Source organism: Eumetopias jubatus, unplaced genomic scaffold, assembly GCF_037043125.1.
Source record: "Eumetopias jubatus isolate StellerSeaLion01/CBP00866 unplaced genomic scaffold, mEumJub1_p1.0 scaffold_4, whole genome shotgun sequence".
NCBI classification, from domain to species: domain Eukaryota; kingdom Metazoa; phylum Chordata; class Mammalia; order Carnivora; family Otariidae; genus Eumetopias; species Eumetopias jubatus.
The window spans coordinates 92,763,319-92,781,881 of record NW_028274810.1 but is presented as its reverse complement, the minus strand read 5'-3'; the positions used below and the strand labels follow the sequence as shown (position 1 = coordinate 92,781,881).

Genomic DNA, 18,563 nt, shown 5'->3' with positions numbered 1-18,563 from the left:
CACTGGAAGGATTACGTTAACATTTGTCCTTGTACTTAGAACAAAATCTGGCCCGTATAAAGCGTTATATATGTGTTTCTTTCAATGAAGAAACGAGGGGTGCCTAGATGGCTCAGTTAGTTGAGCATCTGCCTTTGGCTCAGGTCATGATCCCAGGGCCCTGGGATCGAGCCCCGCATCAGGCTCCCTGCTCAGAGGGGAGTCTGCTTCTCCCTCTCCCTCTTCAGCTCCCCCTACTTGTGCTCTCTCTCGCTCTCTCTCCCTCACTCTGTCAAATAAATAAATAAAATCTTAAAAAAAAAAAATGAATGAATGAATGAATGAGTACATATGTAAAGTGGAAACACACAGCCACGGATTGCAGAACAAACAGCGTTCTAGGCTGCAGGGCTTTGGGAATTGCTTCTAATGTGCTTCTTGGTTTAGCCAAAATGGGTGAAAATCAGCAGCAACAATGACAACAAATGACAATCACAGAGCAATGATCTGTCGGCCTCTGGGCCAGATAAGTGCTGTATTCACACCACTCATTTACTTCTCACCATACCCTCACGAGAGAGGGAGGTGTTTTTACCCCCAGTCTAGAGATAAGGAAAGGCAGCCCCAGAGAGCTGAAGTGACAGGTCTAGGGTTCATCTATCTCCACGAACACCAGAGGTCTTGCTTAATCACAACAGACACTGCTCCTCCTCAGTGATCACCCGCCTGGGCGCTCACCAAGCGCCGGGCAACGGCTAAGCAGGTGCACCAAACATTCCCTGAGTCTTGGCCCCCGCTTGCTGATGGAGCATCTGGCTGCCGAGGTTAAATCAAGGGTCTCGGCGCCGGGAAGGGGCAAAACCTCACCCGAAATCCAGGGTTTCTCATCCTGAGTCCAAGCTCCTCCTAGTCGCCAGGGGCTGGCAAACTACCCGTGTGGGCCGGAGTGGGCCTGTAGCCTGCTTTTGTTCTAATAAAGTTTTATTGGAACACAGCCACACCGTCCTGACTACTACACAAGCTACATGGCCTGTGAGCCTAAAACACCTGGCCCTTCACAGAACACATGTGCCATGCCCTGCTCTACCCCATAATTTCTCCACATTTAATAAACAGAGTTAATTGTAGGGAACAGCATCTACGACGTTTACGGCTCAGATACAAAATACATTAAAAAAGACTTGCTTTTATGTCCTGTGTGGACCAAAAACGTCCACAGGGTGCCTTCTAAAGATTACTGAAACCAAGGGCCTGAGTTGTAACATGATCGAAATTGTTTTTTTGTTTGTTTGTTTTTTAAAGATTTTATTTATTTGACAGAGAGACACAGCGAGAGAGGGAACACAAGCAGGGGGGGTGGGAGAGGGAGAAGCAGGCTTCTCGCCGGGCAGGGAGCCCGATGCGGGGCTTGATCCCAGGACCCAGGGACCATGATCTGAGCCGAAGGCAGATGCTTAACGACTGAGCCACCCAGGCGCCCCTTGAAATTGTTTTTAAAATGTGTTCTGGGCCTAAGAACACAGAGATCAACCATGCGGAATGAACTGGCCTTCTGAAAGGGAAACTTTCAGGAAGGAAACACCCAGGGCAAATGCTTCCGGGCTTCGGGCGGGGCAGGCGCACGTGGGCTTACAGTGGTACCCGGATGTGTGTGTGTTTGCCGGGCGGGGGCGGGCGGGGGCGGGCGGGGGGGGGGGCACACAGGACAGTGACTCGCTTCTCTAGTTCCCTCCTAGGAGGTGCTCAGCACAGGCCTGGCACACAGTGCAGGCTCATGAACATTTGTTTATGGAAACAAAGTACACAAAGGTCTCCCCCCACCATGTACTGGTTTGTGGGGTACACCCAGCTGTACCAGAGACTCTAGGGACTCACAAGTGAGGGAACAAGGCAGCTCCCGCCCTCCAGGAGCCCAAACCGGAGGGGTGGTGGGTGTGGGAAGAGCTGCAGGGCAGCATGGTGGCCACAGGGCTGGGTCGCTGAACATACGGCTGGAGAAACACCCTGGTCTGGGCCTTGGGGAGGGTCTGGGAAGGCTTCCTGGAAGTGACGCCCAAGGAGATGAATAGCTCAAGTATTCAGTCCGGTGGGAGAGGTGAAGATAAAAGACAAACAAAACAAATAAAAACCCAGGTAAGACCTAAGGCGTGGGAAAGTTTACCCATGGCGGACGTTTTGGGAGTAAGTCTTGCAAATACTGCAGACCCCAAAACATCCTGTCTTTTCCTGCTCCCATCTTTTGTTTCCGGTCACAGTAATGGTATTTGTCCTTCTAGCCCCGCCCACCACCTGGAGCTTTGGGGCCACAGTGAGCTCCTCCCTTCGCAACATCCACAGCATCCATTCTGTCCCTGAGTCAACTCTGTTCTCCCCGAGAAAAGTCTGTCTCACCTGTGCACCCCTCCTCCTGGTGTCATTCAACCTGTCCAGCTTTTGTTCCCATGACACCTGGTTTAAACCCATCCAGGCACTTACCCTGTCTTCTAGTATAATGGTAGTCAGTTATCCGGGTGCTCTACCCCAGATTATAAGCCCCTAGAGGGCAGGAGCCAGGCCTTGTTTTTCTCCCAGCAGTACACCTAGCATAGAGTAGGTGCTCAATAAATGCATGTTACATGCATGAATAAGTATCTTTTCTCCCATTAGACTGTGTCCTATTTGAGGGCAGGGAATATCTGCTTTGTTCATCTCATTCATGTATACCTTCCATGTACTCTAAATCATACCTGGCACACAGTAGGTGCTCAGAAAATGCCTGGTGTAGATAAATGAGTAAGTACGAATGAGGTATGTCTTACCCCCCAGATTGTGAACTCTTTAAAGATAAGGACAATGACTTTCTCCCCTTTGCCAGCAGCACCCGGTAGGTGGCCTGGCTGTTAATAATGGCCTCCCTGAAGAAGCATGACATTCCCTCTGTGAGACAAGAGCACTCACCTTTGCTCAGGTTCTGGAAAGAGCTGGGACAGGGAGATGCCACAGAGGGCAGCATAGGCAAAGCGGCTGGCCTCGGCCAGCTCGTGGCCCACGGGCAGATGCGGCCCCCCCTCCACTGCCGGCTCGGCCACCGGAGGCAGCCTCTGGCTCGATCTGTCCTGTGTGGCCATTTCCAGCCCTGCAGGATAAAAAAAAAAAATCTCTGAAAAATGCAACTGGGGGTAGGTAAAAGTTACTTAAATAGGACACAATGACTACCAATCATGAAAGAAAAGGCTGATAAATGAAACTTCATTCAAATTAAGAACTGCTATTCATCATCTTCAAGAGAGTGAAAACACAGACCATGGACTAGGGCAGATATTTCAATGTGTATCAACAAAGGATTTGTACCCTAGTATATAAACAACCCCTATAAGTCATGAAGAAAAAGAAATAAGGCAAATTTAAAAATGGGCAAAACACCTGAACAGGTACTTCATAAAAGATACCCAATGGCCAATAAGCACATGAAGTTCAACATTGTAGTCATCAGAAAAATAAATTAAAGCACCCAAAGAGACACTGCTACTTACTTGTCAGAATGGCTAAAAATAAAAATCTGACAATACTAAGTGTTGATAAGGAAAGGGACACATAGAACTTCTACATGCTGCTGGTGGGAGTATTTGTGGTACAGCCTTTTGGAAAACGGTTTGACATTTTCCACTAAAGCTAAATGTATGTCTTTTCTATGCCCCAGTAATTCTACTCCTGAGAAACGAGGACTTATGTCCACCAGAGGGCATGTACATGAACGCTCCATTCACAGCTTCATTCACAATAGTCCCAAACCGGAAGCAAGTCACATGTTTGTCCACAGTGGAATGGAAAAACTGCGCCATATTCAGACCATGGAATATTACAAAGCAATGAAAAAGGATGAAGTCTGGCTAACCACAACAACATGAGCGAACCCCACAGGCACAATTATAAGCAGACATACTTATCTGTGGAATTGTGTTCCTATGAACTTGAAGAACAGGTTGAACCAATCTAGGGTGAAAGAAGATGGAAGAGAGGTTGCCCATGGAAGGCAGTAAGTACTGGCTCAGAAGGGGCACAGTGAGGCTTCTGGCTGATGGACATGTTCTGTATCTGTATCACCCAGTGTGATTACATGGGTATAAATATATTTAAAAATTCATCAAGCTTAAGGCTTAAGGCTTAAGGCTTAAGCTTTGTGTACTCTAGGGCAATCCTCTTGGATCCCCTCCCTCCTTGGGAGCTTTGTACTATCATTTTGCTATCACTCAATAAACTGCTTTGTTTCCCACCAAAAAAAAAAAAAAAAGATTTGTGTACTCTATATATGTTACACTTCAATGAAGGGAAGGAAGGAGAGAAGGAAGGGATGGGGGGAGCTCTCTTTTTTCCCCTCCCTTTATTCTTTCCTTCTTTCTGAGGGGCAGAAGGGGAAGCAAGGAAAGCAGGGGAGGGGACAGACCAAGCCAAGTCAGACATCCAAGGGGCAGGAAGGGTCCTGGGAGTGAGTACTAGGAAGGGAACCTGCCTTGACCACAGGGCTTTGTGGATATGAACGCAGGCTCAGGACCAGACAGACCTGGGTATGAATCCAAGCACCTCCATCTCATAGATATGGAGCTGTGGGCAACTCAACCTCTCTGCACTTACACTTCTTCACCTGACAATGGGACTATAACAGTATTTGCCTGGAGGACCCGGATTGGCAGCAAGTGACATAGCTATGTGGGTTAGTATCTGTAAAGCACTTAGAACAAAACCTGGCATCTGACTCATGCCACATACATGTTTGTTTTTGTTATTTTTTAATTTTTTTTATTTTTTTATTTTTTTTTAAAGATTTTATTTATTTATTTAATTGACAGAGAGAGAGAGAGACAGCGAGAGAGGGAACACAAGCAGGGGGAGGGTCAGAGGGAGAAGCAGGCTTCCCGCGGAGCAGGGAGCCCGATGCGGGGCTCGATCCCAGGACCCTGAGATCATGACCTGAGCTGAAGGCAGTCGCTTAACCAACTGAGCCACCCAGGCGCCCCTCACATACATGTTTGTTAAAGAAATAAATGCATTAAACAATCAACAAACACGGGCGCCTGGGTGGCTCAGTCGGTTAAGCATCCGACTCCCCCCACTCGTGCTCGCTCACATGCATGCACGCTCTCTCTCAAATAAATAAATAAATCTTTTAAAAAACCAACAAATCAATGAAATGCTCAGCACAGTGCCTGGCACATAGCAGAGGTGCCCACATAATGGCAAGAGCTAACATAATGTGCCTGTCGCTGGGGGCCAGGCCCTGGGGCTGCAGTGTTAACGTGCCCAGTCTCAGCTGACTCTATGAGCCAGGCACTACTCCAGTCTGCAAACAGAGGAGAAGTAACTGGGCCCGAATCACACAGCCAGTAAATGGCAAGCTGGAGCCCAAAGCCAGAGTTCTTGGCCACCACTTCTGCTTAAAGAGATTTCGAGTCTAATACCCACACTCTGCACCGGCTTTGGTCCATAAATTCATTCTCATCCAGCTGAGCAATAAAAATTTTTGTCCTTGAAATATTACTTCTACAGAGGACTTATTTAAAAGTCTGTGCATGGGTGCCTGGGTGGCTCAGTTGGTTAAGTGACTGCCCTCGGCTCAGGTCATGATCCCAGAGTCCTGCTTTGCAAAATAACCCTGAAGTAGTGAAAGGCAACACACCAACATCTGTACAGCACGTAACAGTTTACAAAGCACTTTCCAATGCAATTAATTCTCACAACTATCATGTAAGGTTAAGTGTGACGTGAGCCATTATGATTCCCTCCTATAGCTGAGAAACAAGCTCAGAGAGGCTAAGTACTTTTCCCTGCTTGCATTCTGGTGGGAGACAGGGGGCACCTGGGTGACTCAGTCGGTGAAGTGTCCAACTCTTGGTTTTGGCTCAGGTCAAGATCTCAGGGTCGTGAGATTGAGCTCCACATTGGGCTACGTGCTTAGTGCAGAGTCTACTTGAGATTCCCTCTCCTGCTGTCCTTGCCTCAGCTCACTCTTTCTCTAAAATAAATAAACACAATCTAAATACAATCTTTTTTTTTAAAGATTTTATTTATTTATTTGACAGAAAGCGAGACAGCAAGAGAGAGAACACAAACAGCGGGAGCAGGAGAGGGAGACGCAGGCTCCCCGCTGAGCAGGGAGCCCGATGGGGGGCTCGATCCCAGGACCCCGGGATCATGACCTGAAGGCAGATGCTTAATGACCGAGCCACCCGGGTGCCCCAATAAATAAATAAAATCTTTAAAGAAAGAATACAGCAATACATGATAATAATCTAAGTAACTTGCCCAAGATGATGTAGTTAGTGGTGGAACCAAGATTCACACTCAGGTCTGACTGTAAGGATCCATGCCCTAAACAACTGTGTCAGGAAGCCATCATCTGGGAAGAACAATTAGGGTGAGGGGCTACAAAGTGATGGGGTAGGAGGGGGTGACGATGCTATATGGTCGAAAGGTGTCTGCAGGAAACAAGGGGACAGCCCTGCGGGTGCATGGGAGACGGTATTCCGCAGAAGAAACTGCGCTGTGGTAGAGACAGACAAGCAAACAGACAATGACAGACCAGCAGGACAAACGCTGGGACGGGGTGGGGGGTGGGGACACAGATGGAGGGATACGAACAGGGGCCTGCAGCCCAGAAGTGGCTTCCAAGAGAAGGTGGCGTCAGATAGGGTTGGGGTGTTAGGAAGAGCACGTTCTGGGCACAGGGGATGGCACGCGTCAAGACCCAGAGGTAGAAGAGAGAAGATGCTTTTGAAGAACCAAAAAGATGCTCAGGGTAGCCAGGCCTTGGACAGTAAGGGGTGGGAGGGAAGAAATGAGCAGGTGGGGAAGCTGCTGGGGGCCCCGCTGTGCCAGACCACGTTCTTCCAGCTCAGGAGTCAGACTTCATTGTAAAGGCAGCAGCCATGGGAATGCGGAGTAAGGGTTTGTGGGACCTCGCAGTACTTGTTTTGCAACTGCCTGTGAGACTGTAATTATTTTAAGACAGAAAGCTTTGAAAAAAGCAGCAGGATGTCTCTACAGAATTTTAAAGACGTTTTCTTTCTTTTTAAAATTATTTATTTATTTATTCATGAGAGGCAGAGAGAGAGAGAGAGAGAGAGAGAGAGAGAGAGAGAGAGAGAGAGAGAGACAAGCAGAGGGAGAAGCAGGCTCCCAAGGAGCAGGGAGCCCGATGTGGGACTCGATCCCAGGACCCTGGGATCATGACCTGAGCCGAAGGCAGACACTCAACCATCTGAGCCACCCAGGCGCCCAAAGACCTTTTCTTAAGTTCTAAGTAAATGAAAAATAAATGTCCACCTCACCCCAAATGAACTAGTGCATTTAATAAATACATATATGTGCCTATAGGCGCCAGGTGTCACCCCACATGCTGCGGGCACAGCAAAGACAAAGACAGACGCACCCCTCCATCATGGAGGTATGTTCCCACGAAGGAGACAGACAATATGCAAACTCATGATATTTAAAATAAGACAATCTTAAATAATGGCGAGGATGTGAAGAAAAAGAAACCTTAAATAACACTTACCCAGATTTCAGGAAACAGTTGTGGGCCTCCCCTCTCTTAAGTGTGAAAACAGGCTGTTCAGCTTCTTGAAGGTTCTTGGAGAAATATGCCAATTGCCCTAGGGGAAACAAACCAGAAAAACCAGCCGGTGGGTCCATAGGGTGTGGGATCTGGAGGAGGAGAGACAGAGGGACCAGGTTAGCCTGTGGCTCAGGGGAGCCTCGCTACCACTTCTACCTACTACCTCTGGGCCTTGGCCCCAACAGGTTCCTTTACCTGGGATGCTTTTCTCAGCAGGTTGGCAGGCAGCAGCTACTCACTGAGCACAGCCCGGGCACCTGGCGTGGGTTGTCTCATTTAATATCCTTGTTCTAGCTCCTCATAACCTGAGATGTGGTTATAGCGCCCAGCTCCCTGGTTAGCCTGCAGTACCTGGCAGGCACGGGGTCTCCTTCCTATCTGTAGCCGGTGCCCCAAGCACTTACCTGCCACAGAGTGCTCAGAAGATGTCTGTTACAGGGGCGCCTGGGTGGCTCAGTCGGTTAAGCGTCTGCCTTCAGCTCAGGTCATGATCTTAGGGTCCTGGGATCGAGCCCCACATCAGGCTCCCCACTCAGTGGGGAGTCTGCTTCTCCCTCTCCCTCTGCTCCTCCCCCTTGCCTGTGCTCTAGCTCACTCGCCCTCTCTCTCTCAAATGAATAAATTAAAAAAATCTTTAATAAAAAAAAAAAGATGTCTGTTACAGGAATGAATGAATGAACTAGCTTTTAGGCTTAAGCAAGAGCTAGATTTTCCTGCTAATTCTCTCCCCAAAGGCACTCCTGTTCTTACACTTAAATCGAGCATCAGATAAGGAAGGGAGATGGGGCAGGGGCCAAGCATCGGGAATTACCCAGGGTCCCCCAAGACTTCAAATAATCCAAGTTTCATCCTAACGGCCATTTTCCATGCCAAAGAACCAGAATATTATTTTCTGCCACTTTAATCTTTTTTAAAGGAATTATCAGGGATAAGGCCCTTCTCCTGGATAGCCCCTTCCCCTGGGACGTGAGAATGTGCCTGCACCATGCCTACAAACTACGAGATTCAAGCTATGAGTCCATCCATGTTAGAAAGATGCAGAGAAGACAAAATGGCTGGAAGGATATTCTCCCAAATTCTCTGTGAAAGGCGAGATACCAGAGACTTCTGGATTTTCCCAATTTTCTGCCATAAATATGTGTTGCTTCTGAACTCTGAAGAAAGTTCTCTCGTATATGTGGAGGCCAGCAGAGTGTCTCTATCTCTAAGTAGGAGGGTCTTGGATTCTGGACCGTTGATTGTTTCTCTTTATTGTTTATGTTTTATAAATTTTCGGTAATGAGTACATATTGATTTTTAAGATTAGAAAAAAAAGGTCATGGTTTTATCTTTTTTTTTTTTTTAAAGATTTTATTTATTTATTCATAAGAGACAGAGACAGAGAGAGAGAGGCAGAGGGAGAAGCAGGCTCCCAAGGAGCAGGGAGCCTGATGCGGGACTCGATCCCAGGACCCTGGGATCATGACCCGAGCCGAAGGCAGACGCTTAACCATCTGAGCCACCCAGGCGCCCAAAAAGGTCATGATTTTAAATTATAACATGGTGTGCCGACGCAGGCTCATTCTGGCTGGGGAGAACTGATTCTGCATGACTCTGGCAGCCTGAGATGGGCCATGGTGGGAGCAATGATACCACAGAAAGAGGCAGATGCTACCCATGATGGATTTTATTTTCCAGAGAGTTGGTTAACAGCCTACCACTGGATATACAATATGATTCCAGGTAGGTTTTTTTTAAAAAATGTTTCACCGAACAAAATGATCACAAGGAAATCTAGCCAAAAGTCAATAATCATCGTCTCTCAGTGGCGGGGCTGTGGGACTAGAAGTAATTGGGTTTTGTTCTTCCTATTTTCCTGTATTTTTTTTAAAGATTTTATTTATTTGATAGAGAGCATAAGAGAGATAGCAAGCAGAGCGAGGTTGGAGGTGGGTAGGCAGGGGCAGGGCAGAGGGAGAGGGAGAAGCAGGCTTCCCGCCGAGCAGGGAGCCTGATGCGGGGCTCGATCCCAGGACCCTGGGATCATGACCTGAGCGGAAGGCAGACGCTTAACTGACTGAGCCACCCAGGCGCCCCAATTTTCTGTATTTTTAACATTTTCCATCCTGAGCGCATCGGCGCTTTTATAATGAAAAAAAATTTTTAATTAAAACCAATTTTGCTCTCGATCCCCAGAAGAAGAGTGCTTTATCTCTAACAGCCCTGGCCCTGTGTGGCCCACCAAGCCCATGGGGCTGAGGTCACACTTAAGTCCCATTCCACTGACCAACAACCAGGTCTTATAATCAACAAAATGGACAAAGGGTAGCATGACAGGCTGAAGCGATCCCCAGCTACCCACGATGACGTGATGGAGGAACCCTTGTTTCCAACCCTGTGGACTGTCCCCTTGGATGGGCTGGGCCCCCAAACTCTCCCAGCTGAGGAAGTGTGCTGGCAGCTGTGGGGCTGGAAGATCTATCACCTGAACTGTGTACATTGGTCCTCAGGGGACTCTACCCCTTGCTTGGTCTGATTTGGGATCAGGGTCTGGTCTAAGAGGAGCCGAGGTTCTCAAGTATGTCTGAGAAGCTAAACTGGTTTTAAGACAGAGTGCTGGATTCCCGCAGTGAGAAAAAGACCAGTGGTCAGGGCCAGTGGTGACTCCACGCCCTGGGGCCACCTAGTGTGCAGAGAGCTGGTCCCAAGGCACCCAGGGCCTAGGAGGTCACTGATGGACGGAGTAACTTCCGGATATCACGGGTCTCCTGGGGATCTGTCCCTGTCCAGGTGCTGTGAAGACACCAAGGGACTCTGAGAGTCCTGTACTTGACCCAGAAGAGCTCCAATTGGCAGGGAGAGAACATATACATAGCGAGAGCCAGCACGGCGATCGCTCACCCATGGCTGGACTGCAAAGCCCAGGCCCAGGATGGACGAGCGTTACGTCAGCGGGGGCCGTGGCATGATGGTCTATGATTGTGAGTTTTATCGAGCCAGCTACATTACCTACCGCCAAAGAAAATGCTGGCTGAGCTGTTATTATCAGTTGTGGGGGTAGAGAGCCATTCCACGACAGCTGTCCTCGGCTTGTAAGCACCCACAGTAGGTGTCCAGCCCGTATTTGTTAAGTAACACTGTAAACGACTCAGCAGGATTTCTTCTTGGGGAGATGAAAAGTCCCCAACTCAGCAGCGAGGGGAAAACAAATATGATCAGTATCATCCTGGAACACCCTTTAAATCATCCTTAAAACTCCATGACCTGAGCTTTTAGGAGATCACATGCAAGAATGACATTCTTTTGTGTTTTTTTTTTTTTAATAAAGATTTTATTTATTTATTTGGGAGAGCGAGAGAACATACATGAGTGGTGGGGAGGGACAGAGGCAGAGGGAGAAGCAGAGCCCCCACTGAGTGGGGAGCGCAATGCGGGGCTTGATCCCAGGACCCTGAGATCATGACCCGAACCAAAGGCAGATGCTTAACTGAATGAGCCACCCAGGCGCCCCTGAACTTCTTTACACGGCAGCCCATTATGGCCTTTTTTTACCCCTTGGAGCAGCCAGTAAAGGCCAAGGTCAAATTTGATGTGAATGTATGTGTGTGGGGCAGGTGGGGAGAGGTGTTCTCTTTCTCTTTTTCTGGTGAACCGGTTAGAATTGAGGTATTTTTTTTCTTTTTCTTTTTTTTAGAGAGAGGGGGGTGGAGGGAGGGGGAGAAGAGGGAGCATCTCAAGCAGACTCCACGCCAGTGCAGAGCCTGATGGTGGGCCTGATCTCACAACCCTGAGATCATGACGTGAGCTGCAATCAAGTCGGCCACTTAGCTGACTGAGCCACCCAGGCGCCCGTACAGTTGAGTTTTTAAATGAGCCTGTGGTACAGTAACAGAGGCATCACTAGTGGGATAACAACGGTATTATGGGAGGGCTGGGGACTAACTGTTCTGGAGCCAAGGAGAAAGAAAAGCATTTGGTTGAAGAAACCCTTCACAACAAATAGAGCTACAGCATCGTTCTTGGGCCAGAAACTCTGAAGAGGGTAGTTCGAAGCTCATACACACACACACACACAACCTTGAGATGGTCCTAGAAGGGAGGATTCTAGGCAGTCCCAGCTCACTCCCCCACCCTGCCCCCCTCCAGCATTTTAGGAGAAACCCATTCATTCGATACCTCTCTCTGGAAGTTAAATTGGAAGCCACCGGTACATGTAGCATCTCAGGAGGGCTCCATGGCAACAGTTCCAACACCTTAGAATCCAGAGGTTTTCAGACACTCCCCCTACAGACCAGAAGAGAGGGATGTTGGCACAGAGGGAAAGTTCCTATCCCATCTCACCTCAGCAGCCTGGAGGATGGGCAGGTGGTGGAGTGGGGGGGCAGCGTGCCATTGGGATGGACGCTCAGGTCGTATGACATTCCATCCACAGTACGGTTGCTTCATTCCTCCCCAGCTAGCGCCCTGGTGCAAGCCAACATCGTCTCAGGTGGACCCCGGCAGGAGCCTCCCCACCGGGCTCCTACTCTGTTCTCCCCACTAGCTGTCCGCCATGCTGCGGCCAGAGAGCTCCATCTCCACCTGAAGTCATCCTGTCCTTCTCGGCTCCAAATCTCCACTAACCCCCTTTCCAGAGTCCCAGCTCTTCCGGTGGTGCCTGCGCTACCTGCAGTCTGGTCCCTAGCCTCTCGGCCCTCCTCCCCCTCTCCCCTTCACCCGCTCTGCTCTAGCTGCACACCCTCCTCGCTGCTCCTGGAGCCCATCAGGCACGCTCTCACCTCAAGGTCTTTGCATAGTCTGTTCCTTCTGCCCGGAACACTTTTCCTGCAGACAACCACATGGCCAGCTCCCTCACCTCCTTCCCGTCTCTGCTTAATCTCACAGTTCAGGGAGACCACCCTGCCCCTGCCTTTCATCCCAATCCCCTTTCCCTGGCTCCTCTGCTTGGTCCCCAGCACGAATCACCATCTGACACACTGGATCATTTACTTGTTTACACCCGTTGTTTATTGTCTATCTCTTTCTGCCCTTACGCAAAAGCACAGGAGGCACTTATAAACATCTAATGAATGAATGGTGGTTTCTACTCGGGAATACCTAAAACATAATGGGAGGCACATTTGCTGAGGAAGGAGGTAAGGGGGGAAATGGCAAAGTCTGTGATGGTTTACTTGATCTGCTGGTTTTCAAACTGTCCCACAGGGCCCCAGGGACTTCTCTTACTCTGGTGGGCAAGAGGAGATTCGATGAGGACCCTCAATGCCTCACCTTCAAATTATAGCAGTAAATAATCCAGCAAGACCACTTTGGGGGTATTATCCCTCCAAAGGAATGAAAGCAGGGTCTCAAAAAGATATTTGTGCTCCCATGTTCATAGCAGCATTATTCACAATAGCTAAAAGGTAGAATCAGCCCGAGTGTCCATCAATGGATGAATGGATGAACAACAAAAAAGCAATATATCCGTGCGATGGAATATTATTCAGCTTTTACAAAAGGAAGGGAATTACACCATGGAAGAACTTTGAGGACATTGTGCTAAGCAAAATAAGCCAGTCACGGAAAGACAAATACTGTCTGATTCCACTCACAGGAGGTACCCTAGAGTAGTCGAAATTATACAGACAGACAGCAGAAAGGTGGGTGCCAGGAGCTGGGGGAGGGGGAAACGGGCAGTTGTTGAATGGATATGGAGTTTCAGATTTGCAAGTGGAAAAGTTCTGGTTGCAGAGTGATGTGAATACGCTTAACACTACTGACCTGCACACTTAGAAATGGTTAAGATGGTAAATTTTATGGTTTTTTTTTTTTAATTTCATTTTTTAAGTAATCTCTACTCCCATGGTGGGGCTCGAACTCACAACCCGGAGATCAAGAGTCGCAGGCTCCACCGACTGAGCCAGCCAGGCACCCCAGTAAATTTTATGTTATTTTATCACAATTAAATTTTTATAAATTATAACAGTGACCGTTTGGTAAATGTTAGCCACGGGCCTCCCCTTTCCCCCCATCATTTCATTTCTTCCCAACAGTCCTCCAGGGTAGGTGCTGTTATCCCCAATTTACAAGAGGGACACAGAGGCCCTAAGAAATGAAGGTCAAAGCCACAGGGCAAGTAATGTGGGATTTGAACACACCTGGGTCTTAACCCCGAGGCAGCCATCTCAACCTTGATGCTGCACAGCTGTCTTTAGTCTAGTTGATGTCCTGGGGAGGGCCAGGAGACCTCAAACACAAACTGAAAGCCACCAGGTTAGGCGAATCTCACTCACTCCCATCTGTGCACAGGCTAACACCCCACTTCTCAGCCTGCCCTAAGCACCTCTGGGACAGACCTAACCTGCCTTCCGTGGTCATTTTCCTCCAGTCCCCTTCTTCTAGCCAGGCCTCAGCCAAACCGCACCATCCGCTGCTTCCTGCCCATATCGGGATTCCCACCTCAGGCCTCAACTCCTGCTGACCCCCAGGTGGGCCCTCATGTCCAAATGGTATTGTTTTTCAAAAGCACAGTTTCATAACAAAATCAGCAAAGACTTCCCGTGGGCTTACTCTTAGGAACGCATTTCAGCCTCACAATGACCTCATGAAGAAGAAACTGTCACTGTCCCCATTTTACAGATGGGAAAACTGAGGCCAGTGGAGGTGATGGCCACCTGGCTGGCAGTGCCATGATGCAGCCTGTAGGCCTGTGTGACTTCAAACCCCGAGATTTTCTCCACTTTACAAAGGGGACCAAGGACTGCCATGAGCCTCCCTGGATTTGTTCAGCTAACCTGAGGCCTGCTGCCTCTAAAGCCCCCAGGCTTCCTCTGGGCAGCCCCCTCCCCAACGGCTGCTTGCCTAAGTGCCGGTCTCCCAGCCTGGGAGGGTCAGGGTGAGAGTGGACGAGGCTCAGGACATCAGTGCTTTCCCCGGCTGGCCAGCAGAAAGAGCAGACCCGCTTCCCCTCCCTCCCAGCAGACCCTGTGTGACTTCCTTCCCACGCAGTGGGCTACAGGTTTACTTGTTTGTGGGTGATCTGTCTAGAAAAAGCTCCACCAGGGCAGTGGCTTTTGTGTCTTTCCTGGATGTGCCCTGGAACGGTGCCTGTCAGTGTAGGTGCTCACTCCCTGTGTGCAGAATGAATGAATGAAGGAATGAATGTGTGAACACCTACCCCTACAACAGCAAAATGACTTCAGCCTTATATTTTTTTCACTCCATCCTCCTGCCTCAGCCCTATATACAAATAAATAAATATATAAAAATAACTATAATATATAATAAATATATATTTCAGAGGCAGAGAGGGCGCGGGCACACGCGTGCACAAGTGGGGGGAGGGGCAGAGAGCAAGGGAGAAGCAGACTCCCTGCTGAGCTTGGAGCCCCACACGGGGCTCAATCCCAGGACCCTGAGATCATGACCTGAGCCAAAGGCAGATGCTCAACTAACTGAGCCATCTAGGTACCCCTCAGCCTTACATTTTTGAAGAAGGACAATACAGTTTTATATAAAGTGAGGTTTCCATATTTGCTCAAAAGGTACTCCTAAATGTAGATTTCATCCCTCAGCACCTCTCAGCAAACTCAGTCCAGTCCTGGAAGTCGGGGGGGTTACATTAGAGGTGGTGGACAGGGTACAGGCAGAAATTACCCCCCAAATGAGTATGCAACTCCCTCCGGAACTAAACCTCCCACACTCCTGAGGATGTCTCCTGGCCTGGGGTTGGGCTCAGATCTGAAGGATAAGGAGGTGTTAACCTGGGAAAAGGGAGATAAGGGGGGAACAGTGGTCTAGAAGAGCATGTGCAAAGGCCCTGAGGAGGGAGGGGGCAGCATGCCTCAAGCGCAGAGGGCTACTGATAAAGCGGTCTGAGATGTAGCTGGAGGTATAGGCCAGACTGTGCAGGGCCTTATGGCCCATATTCATGGGTTTTGTTCTTTGCCCTAAAATGAACAGGAAGCCATAGCAGAATTTTAAGCAGAGGGTGGTAGAGCTGAATTGGTCTGACTGCCCAAGCGGAGGGTGAGGCATTGGTGGTTCAATGGTAGAATTCTCGCCTCCCAAGTGGAGGGTGGCTAAGTAGAAAATGGACTGATGCCCCCCCTTCTGCCCCGTTCTGCCCACTAGAACACATTCAAGGCAGCAAGCACCCTCCATCTCATCTGCAGCCTGTTTTTTTTTTTAGATTTTATTTATTTATTTATTTGAGAAAGCGAGAATGAGAGAGAGCACATGAGAGGGGGGAGGGTCAGAGGGAGAAGAAGACTCCCCGCTGAGCAGGGAGCCTGATGTGGGACTCGATCCCAGGACTCCAGGATCATGACCTGAGCCGAAGGCAGTTGCCGAACCAACTGAGCCACCCAGGGGCCCTGCAGCCTCAGTTTATAAAGTATAGCAGTGTTTACAAAACACACAGGCCATAAAGGACCCAGTGATAAATCACCTCCTGACGTTTCTCAGGCACAGGTGCGGGCCCAGGTAGCTGGCTCCACCTTTGCAGTCTGGAGCACCAGCGCAAGGAGACATGGTTTCAAAATTCTCTAGGCTCCAGCCTTCATGAGCTTTCCATGCTGAGCTATGGCAACCTACTCGGTCAACGGCACCCATCCAATTGCTCCTGGGCCTTTGGTCGAAAAAGCAAAAAGGCTCCCCGAGCGCCAGACACAGGGCCTTTGTGTTCTCAGCTACTTTCATCCTCACGACAACCTTAGAGACAGTATTTTACACATGAGGAAACTGAGGCATATAGGACCTGAGCCCATATCTGTCTGCTACCATGCACGTGACAGCAAGTGCTGTAGAAACTGAAATGCTGTGTGGCAAACATTCCATTTCTTGACCCTGGCAGGGGGCCTGAGCCCCCTTGCCTGGAACTCAGCCACCCCCACCTCTGCCTCTTACATCTCTCTACAGAGAGTGGTAACAGGTTACCAGCAGGGTCGTTGGAGCCTCTAAATAAATATGCTCTAAATAAATCCACCCTTGCTTACTCCTGATTTGGCAGGGCCTCTGCTGGAGGCCACACTTTGGACCATGCTTTACCATTTAAGAAGCATTCTGACACGATATCATCAATGCCATGCACTTTTACGACACCTGTTGAATGATAAATGAAACAGAGGCCCACAGAGGTGATGTGACATAACCAAGGTCACACAGCTAGGAAGGGGCAATGCCAGGTTTCTAGACTCTGACGTTAGTTTAGGGCTTCCTTTGGACCACCCTCTACCCACCTAGCGCCTCCCCACCAAATCCCCGGGGAGTCGGGAGAACGCTCAGGCTGGCTGGGCATCTGGAACAAGGCCCATGAGGGTTTGACACTATGAGGTTCAATCTCCCTCTGCCCTCTGCACACACTTCACAGCTGGTAAGATTCAAGTGGTCTGTCCTCTCGGCCCAACCCTCAGCACCCCTCCACCCCCTGAATGGAGAACGGTGTTTTGTTCCACTCTTCCTAGTGTACTCCCCAAGGGCAACACTTCTCTTGTTCAGTGCTGTATTTTCAGGGCCTAAACAGTGCACACAATGGCACACAGTAGGTGCTCTGTGTCTAATAAATGAATGGATGCCCCTAAAACTTAAAGGGGTTTCATGTTTTCGGCAGTGAAATGAGTACTGAGTCAGGGAAAAGAGAAGTAACATGTTAACTCCTACTTTGTGTTAGGCAGTGGTCTCTAGGCCAAGACCCAGAGTCTAGGCCTGCTGTGCTCTCCGGGGCAGAACAGAGAAAGGATGTGGTGAAAGCCTACTTTTCTCTGTGCCAGGCACTAGGTCAGTCTCTGGAGTCAGGTAACACCCAGGTTCTGAAAATGTTGTCTTTCCTAGGGGTGCTGTCTTGGGGAAGTCATCTCTCTGAGCCTGTTTACCTCGCTGTATAGTCCCCCCAAAAGTTAGTATACCAACTATATTATACCAACAGGTGGCAGAGTGAGAAACATGGCCCATCTGTAATTGGGGGCCTGGGCTTTTTTCCAGAAGGAATTCCCAGCCGCCTACTGGAATTCTGTTTGAATGTGTGCTATGAGCTCACAGGGCTGTAAGGGCAAGAAGAGAGGGGGTGCGGAGTGCCGGGAGACCTTCCGTGGAGGGGCTCGTGGGACAAGGGTAAGCCCAGTGACCCTGTGTAACCTTGGGCAAGTTCCTTTCTCTGCCTGGACCAGAGCAGCGTCCTCACTTATCCAGGAAGGTGCTGGGCGACCCTTGCGGGCTCAGAGCCCCGAGCTGGAAGGCAAGAGATGCCCGGGTGCTCCGCCCGGCCTCAGTTTCCCCATCTGCCGCCCTACGGAATTCCTAAGGACACTTTCCGCTTTAAAAGCAACCAAGCAACAACCAGGCAGCCTGGACTCCCCGCAGTCAGGGCCGGGAGCAGCGTGCGGCCACTCCTCGGGCGGTCTGGCGCCCGACGGGGGGAGGAGGGCGGGGCGGGGGGCAAAGGCCCGCGGGGCCGCGTCCGGCCTTGCGGGAGCAACCCTCGTGAGGCCGGCGTTGGGGAGGGGCCCCGGCGTGGGTGAACCCCGCCCGCGGCCCATTGGAACCCTTGTTTCCTACCTGGCGGCGGCGGCAGCGGCGGCGGCAAAGGCTCGGACTCCTCCCGGCCCGCTCGCCCCTCGGCCCCGCCCCCGGGCCCGCCCTGCCCCGCCCCGCCCCCTCGGACCCTCCCGGCGGATTCCGCAGCCTGCGCCGCCTGGAGCTCCCGGCCGCCCCGCCCCTCCCGCTCGGCCCCGCCCCTCTTGCCAGGCTTGTCCCGCCGCCTGCGCAGACCGTCTCCGGCGCGTGGTCCGGGCTTCCGGGCCCAGTCTCACGTATTGCGTGTCCCAATACGGCTCTTCTCGCCGCCACCCTGCGACAGGGGTGCCGGCATCAGGAAGTGACAGGCCAACCCGGGCGCGAAACGCGGTGTGTGGGTGTGTTTACCTTGCAGGATGCAGCGGGACCTCAGGGCCAGAGAGGACCCTGCAAGGTTCCACTGAGCGACACTGCTAGCCAGGGGCTTGGTCCCAGAGTGGAGGGCCAGAAAGCGACTTGGATG

General features: G+C 50.3%; 1 protein-coding gene across 8 annotated transcripts in view; it reads right to left on the bottom strand.

The window, feature by feature from the left end:
* Positions 1–18,147, bottom strand: part of TMCO4 (transmembrane and coiled-coil domains 4) — an 89,013-nt gene extending 70,866 nt beyond the window's left edge. For 3 of the 8 annotated variants that reach the window (XR_015768014.1, XM_028108480.2, XM_028108488.2), the window contains exons 1-5: positions 18,083–18,147; positions 11,726–11,833; positions 10,563–10,736; positions 7,511–7,659; positions 2,917–3,094 (exon numbers count right to left, since the gene is read on the bottom strand). Coding sequence is in view for 7 of the 8 variants with exons in the window: in XM_028108480.2 (XP_027964281.1) it covers positions 2,917–3,086 (170 nt within the window). In the remaining variant the exon portion in view is untranslated. Of the gene's footprint in view, positions 1–2,916; positions 3,095–7,510; positions 7,660–7,974; positions 8,072–10,562; positions 10,737–11,725; positions 11,834–18,082 lie in introns of those variants that run through there. The other 5 variants (XM_028108484.2, XM_028108482.2, XM_028108483.2 and 2 more) reach the window with 5 other exon arrangements.
* Positions 18,148–18,563: the final 416 nt, after the last annotated feature.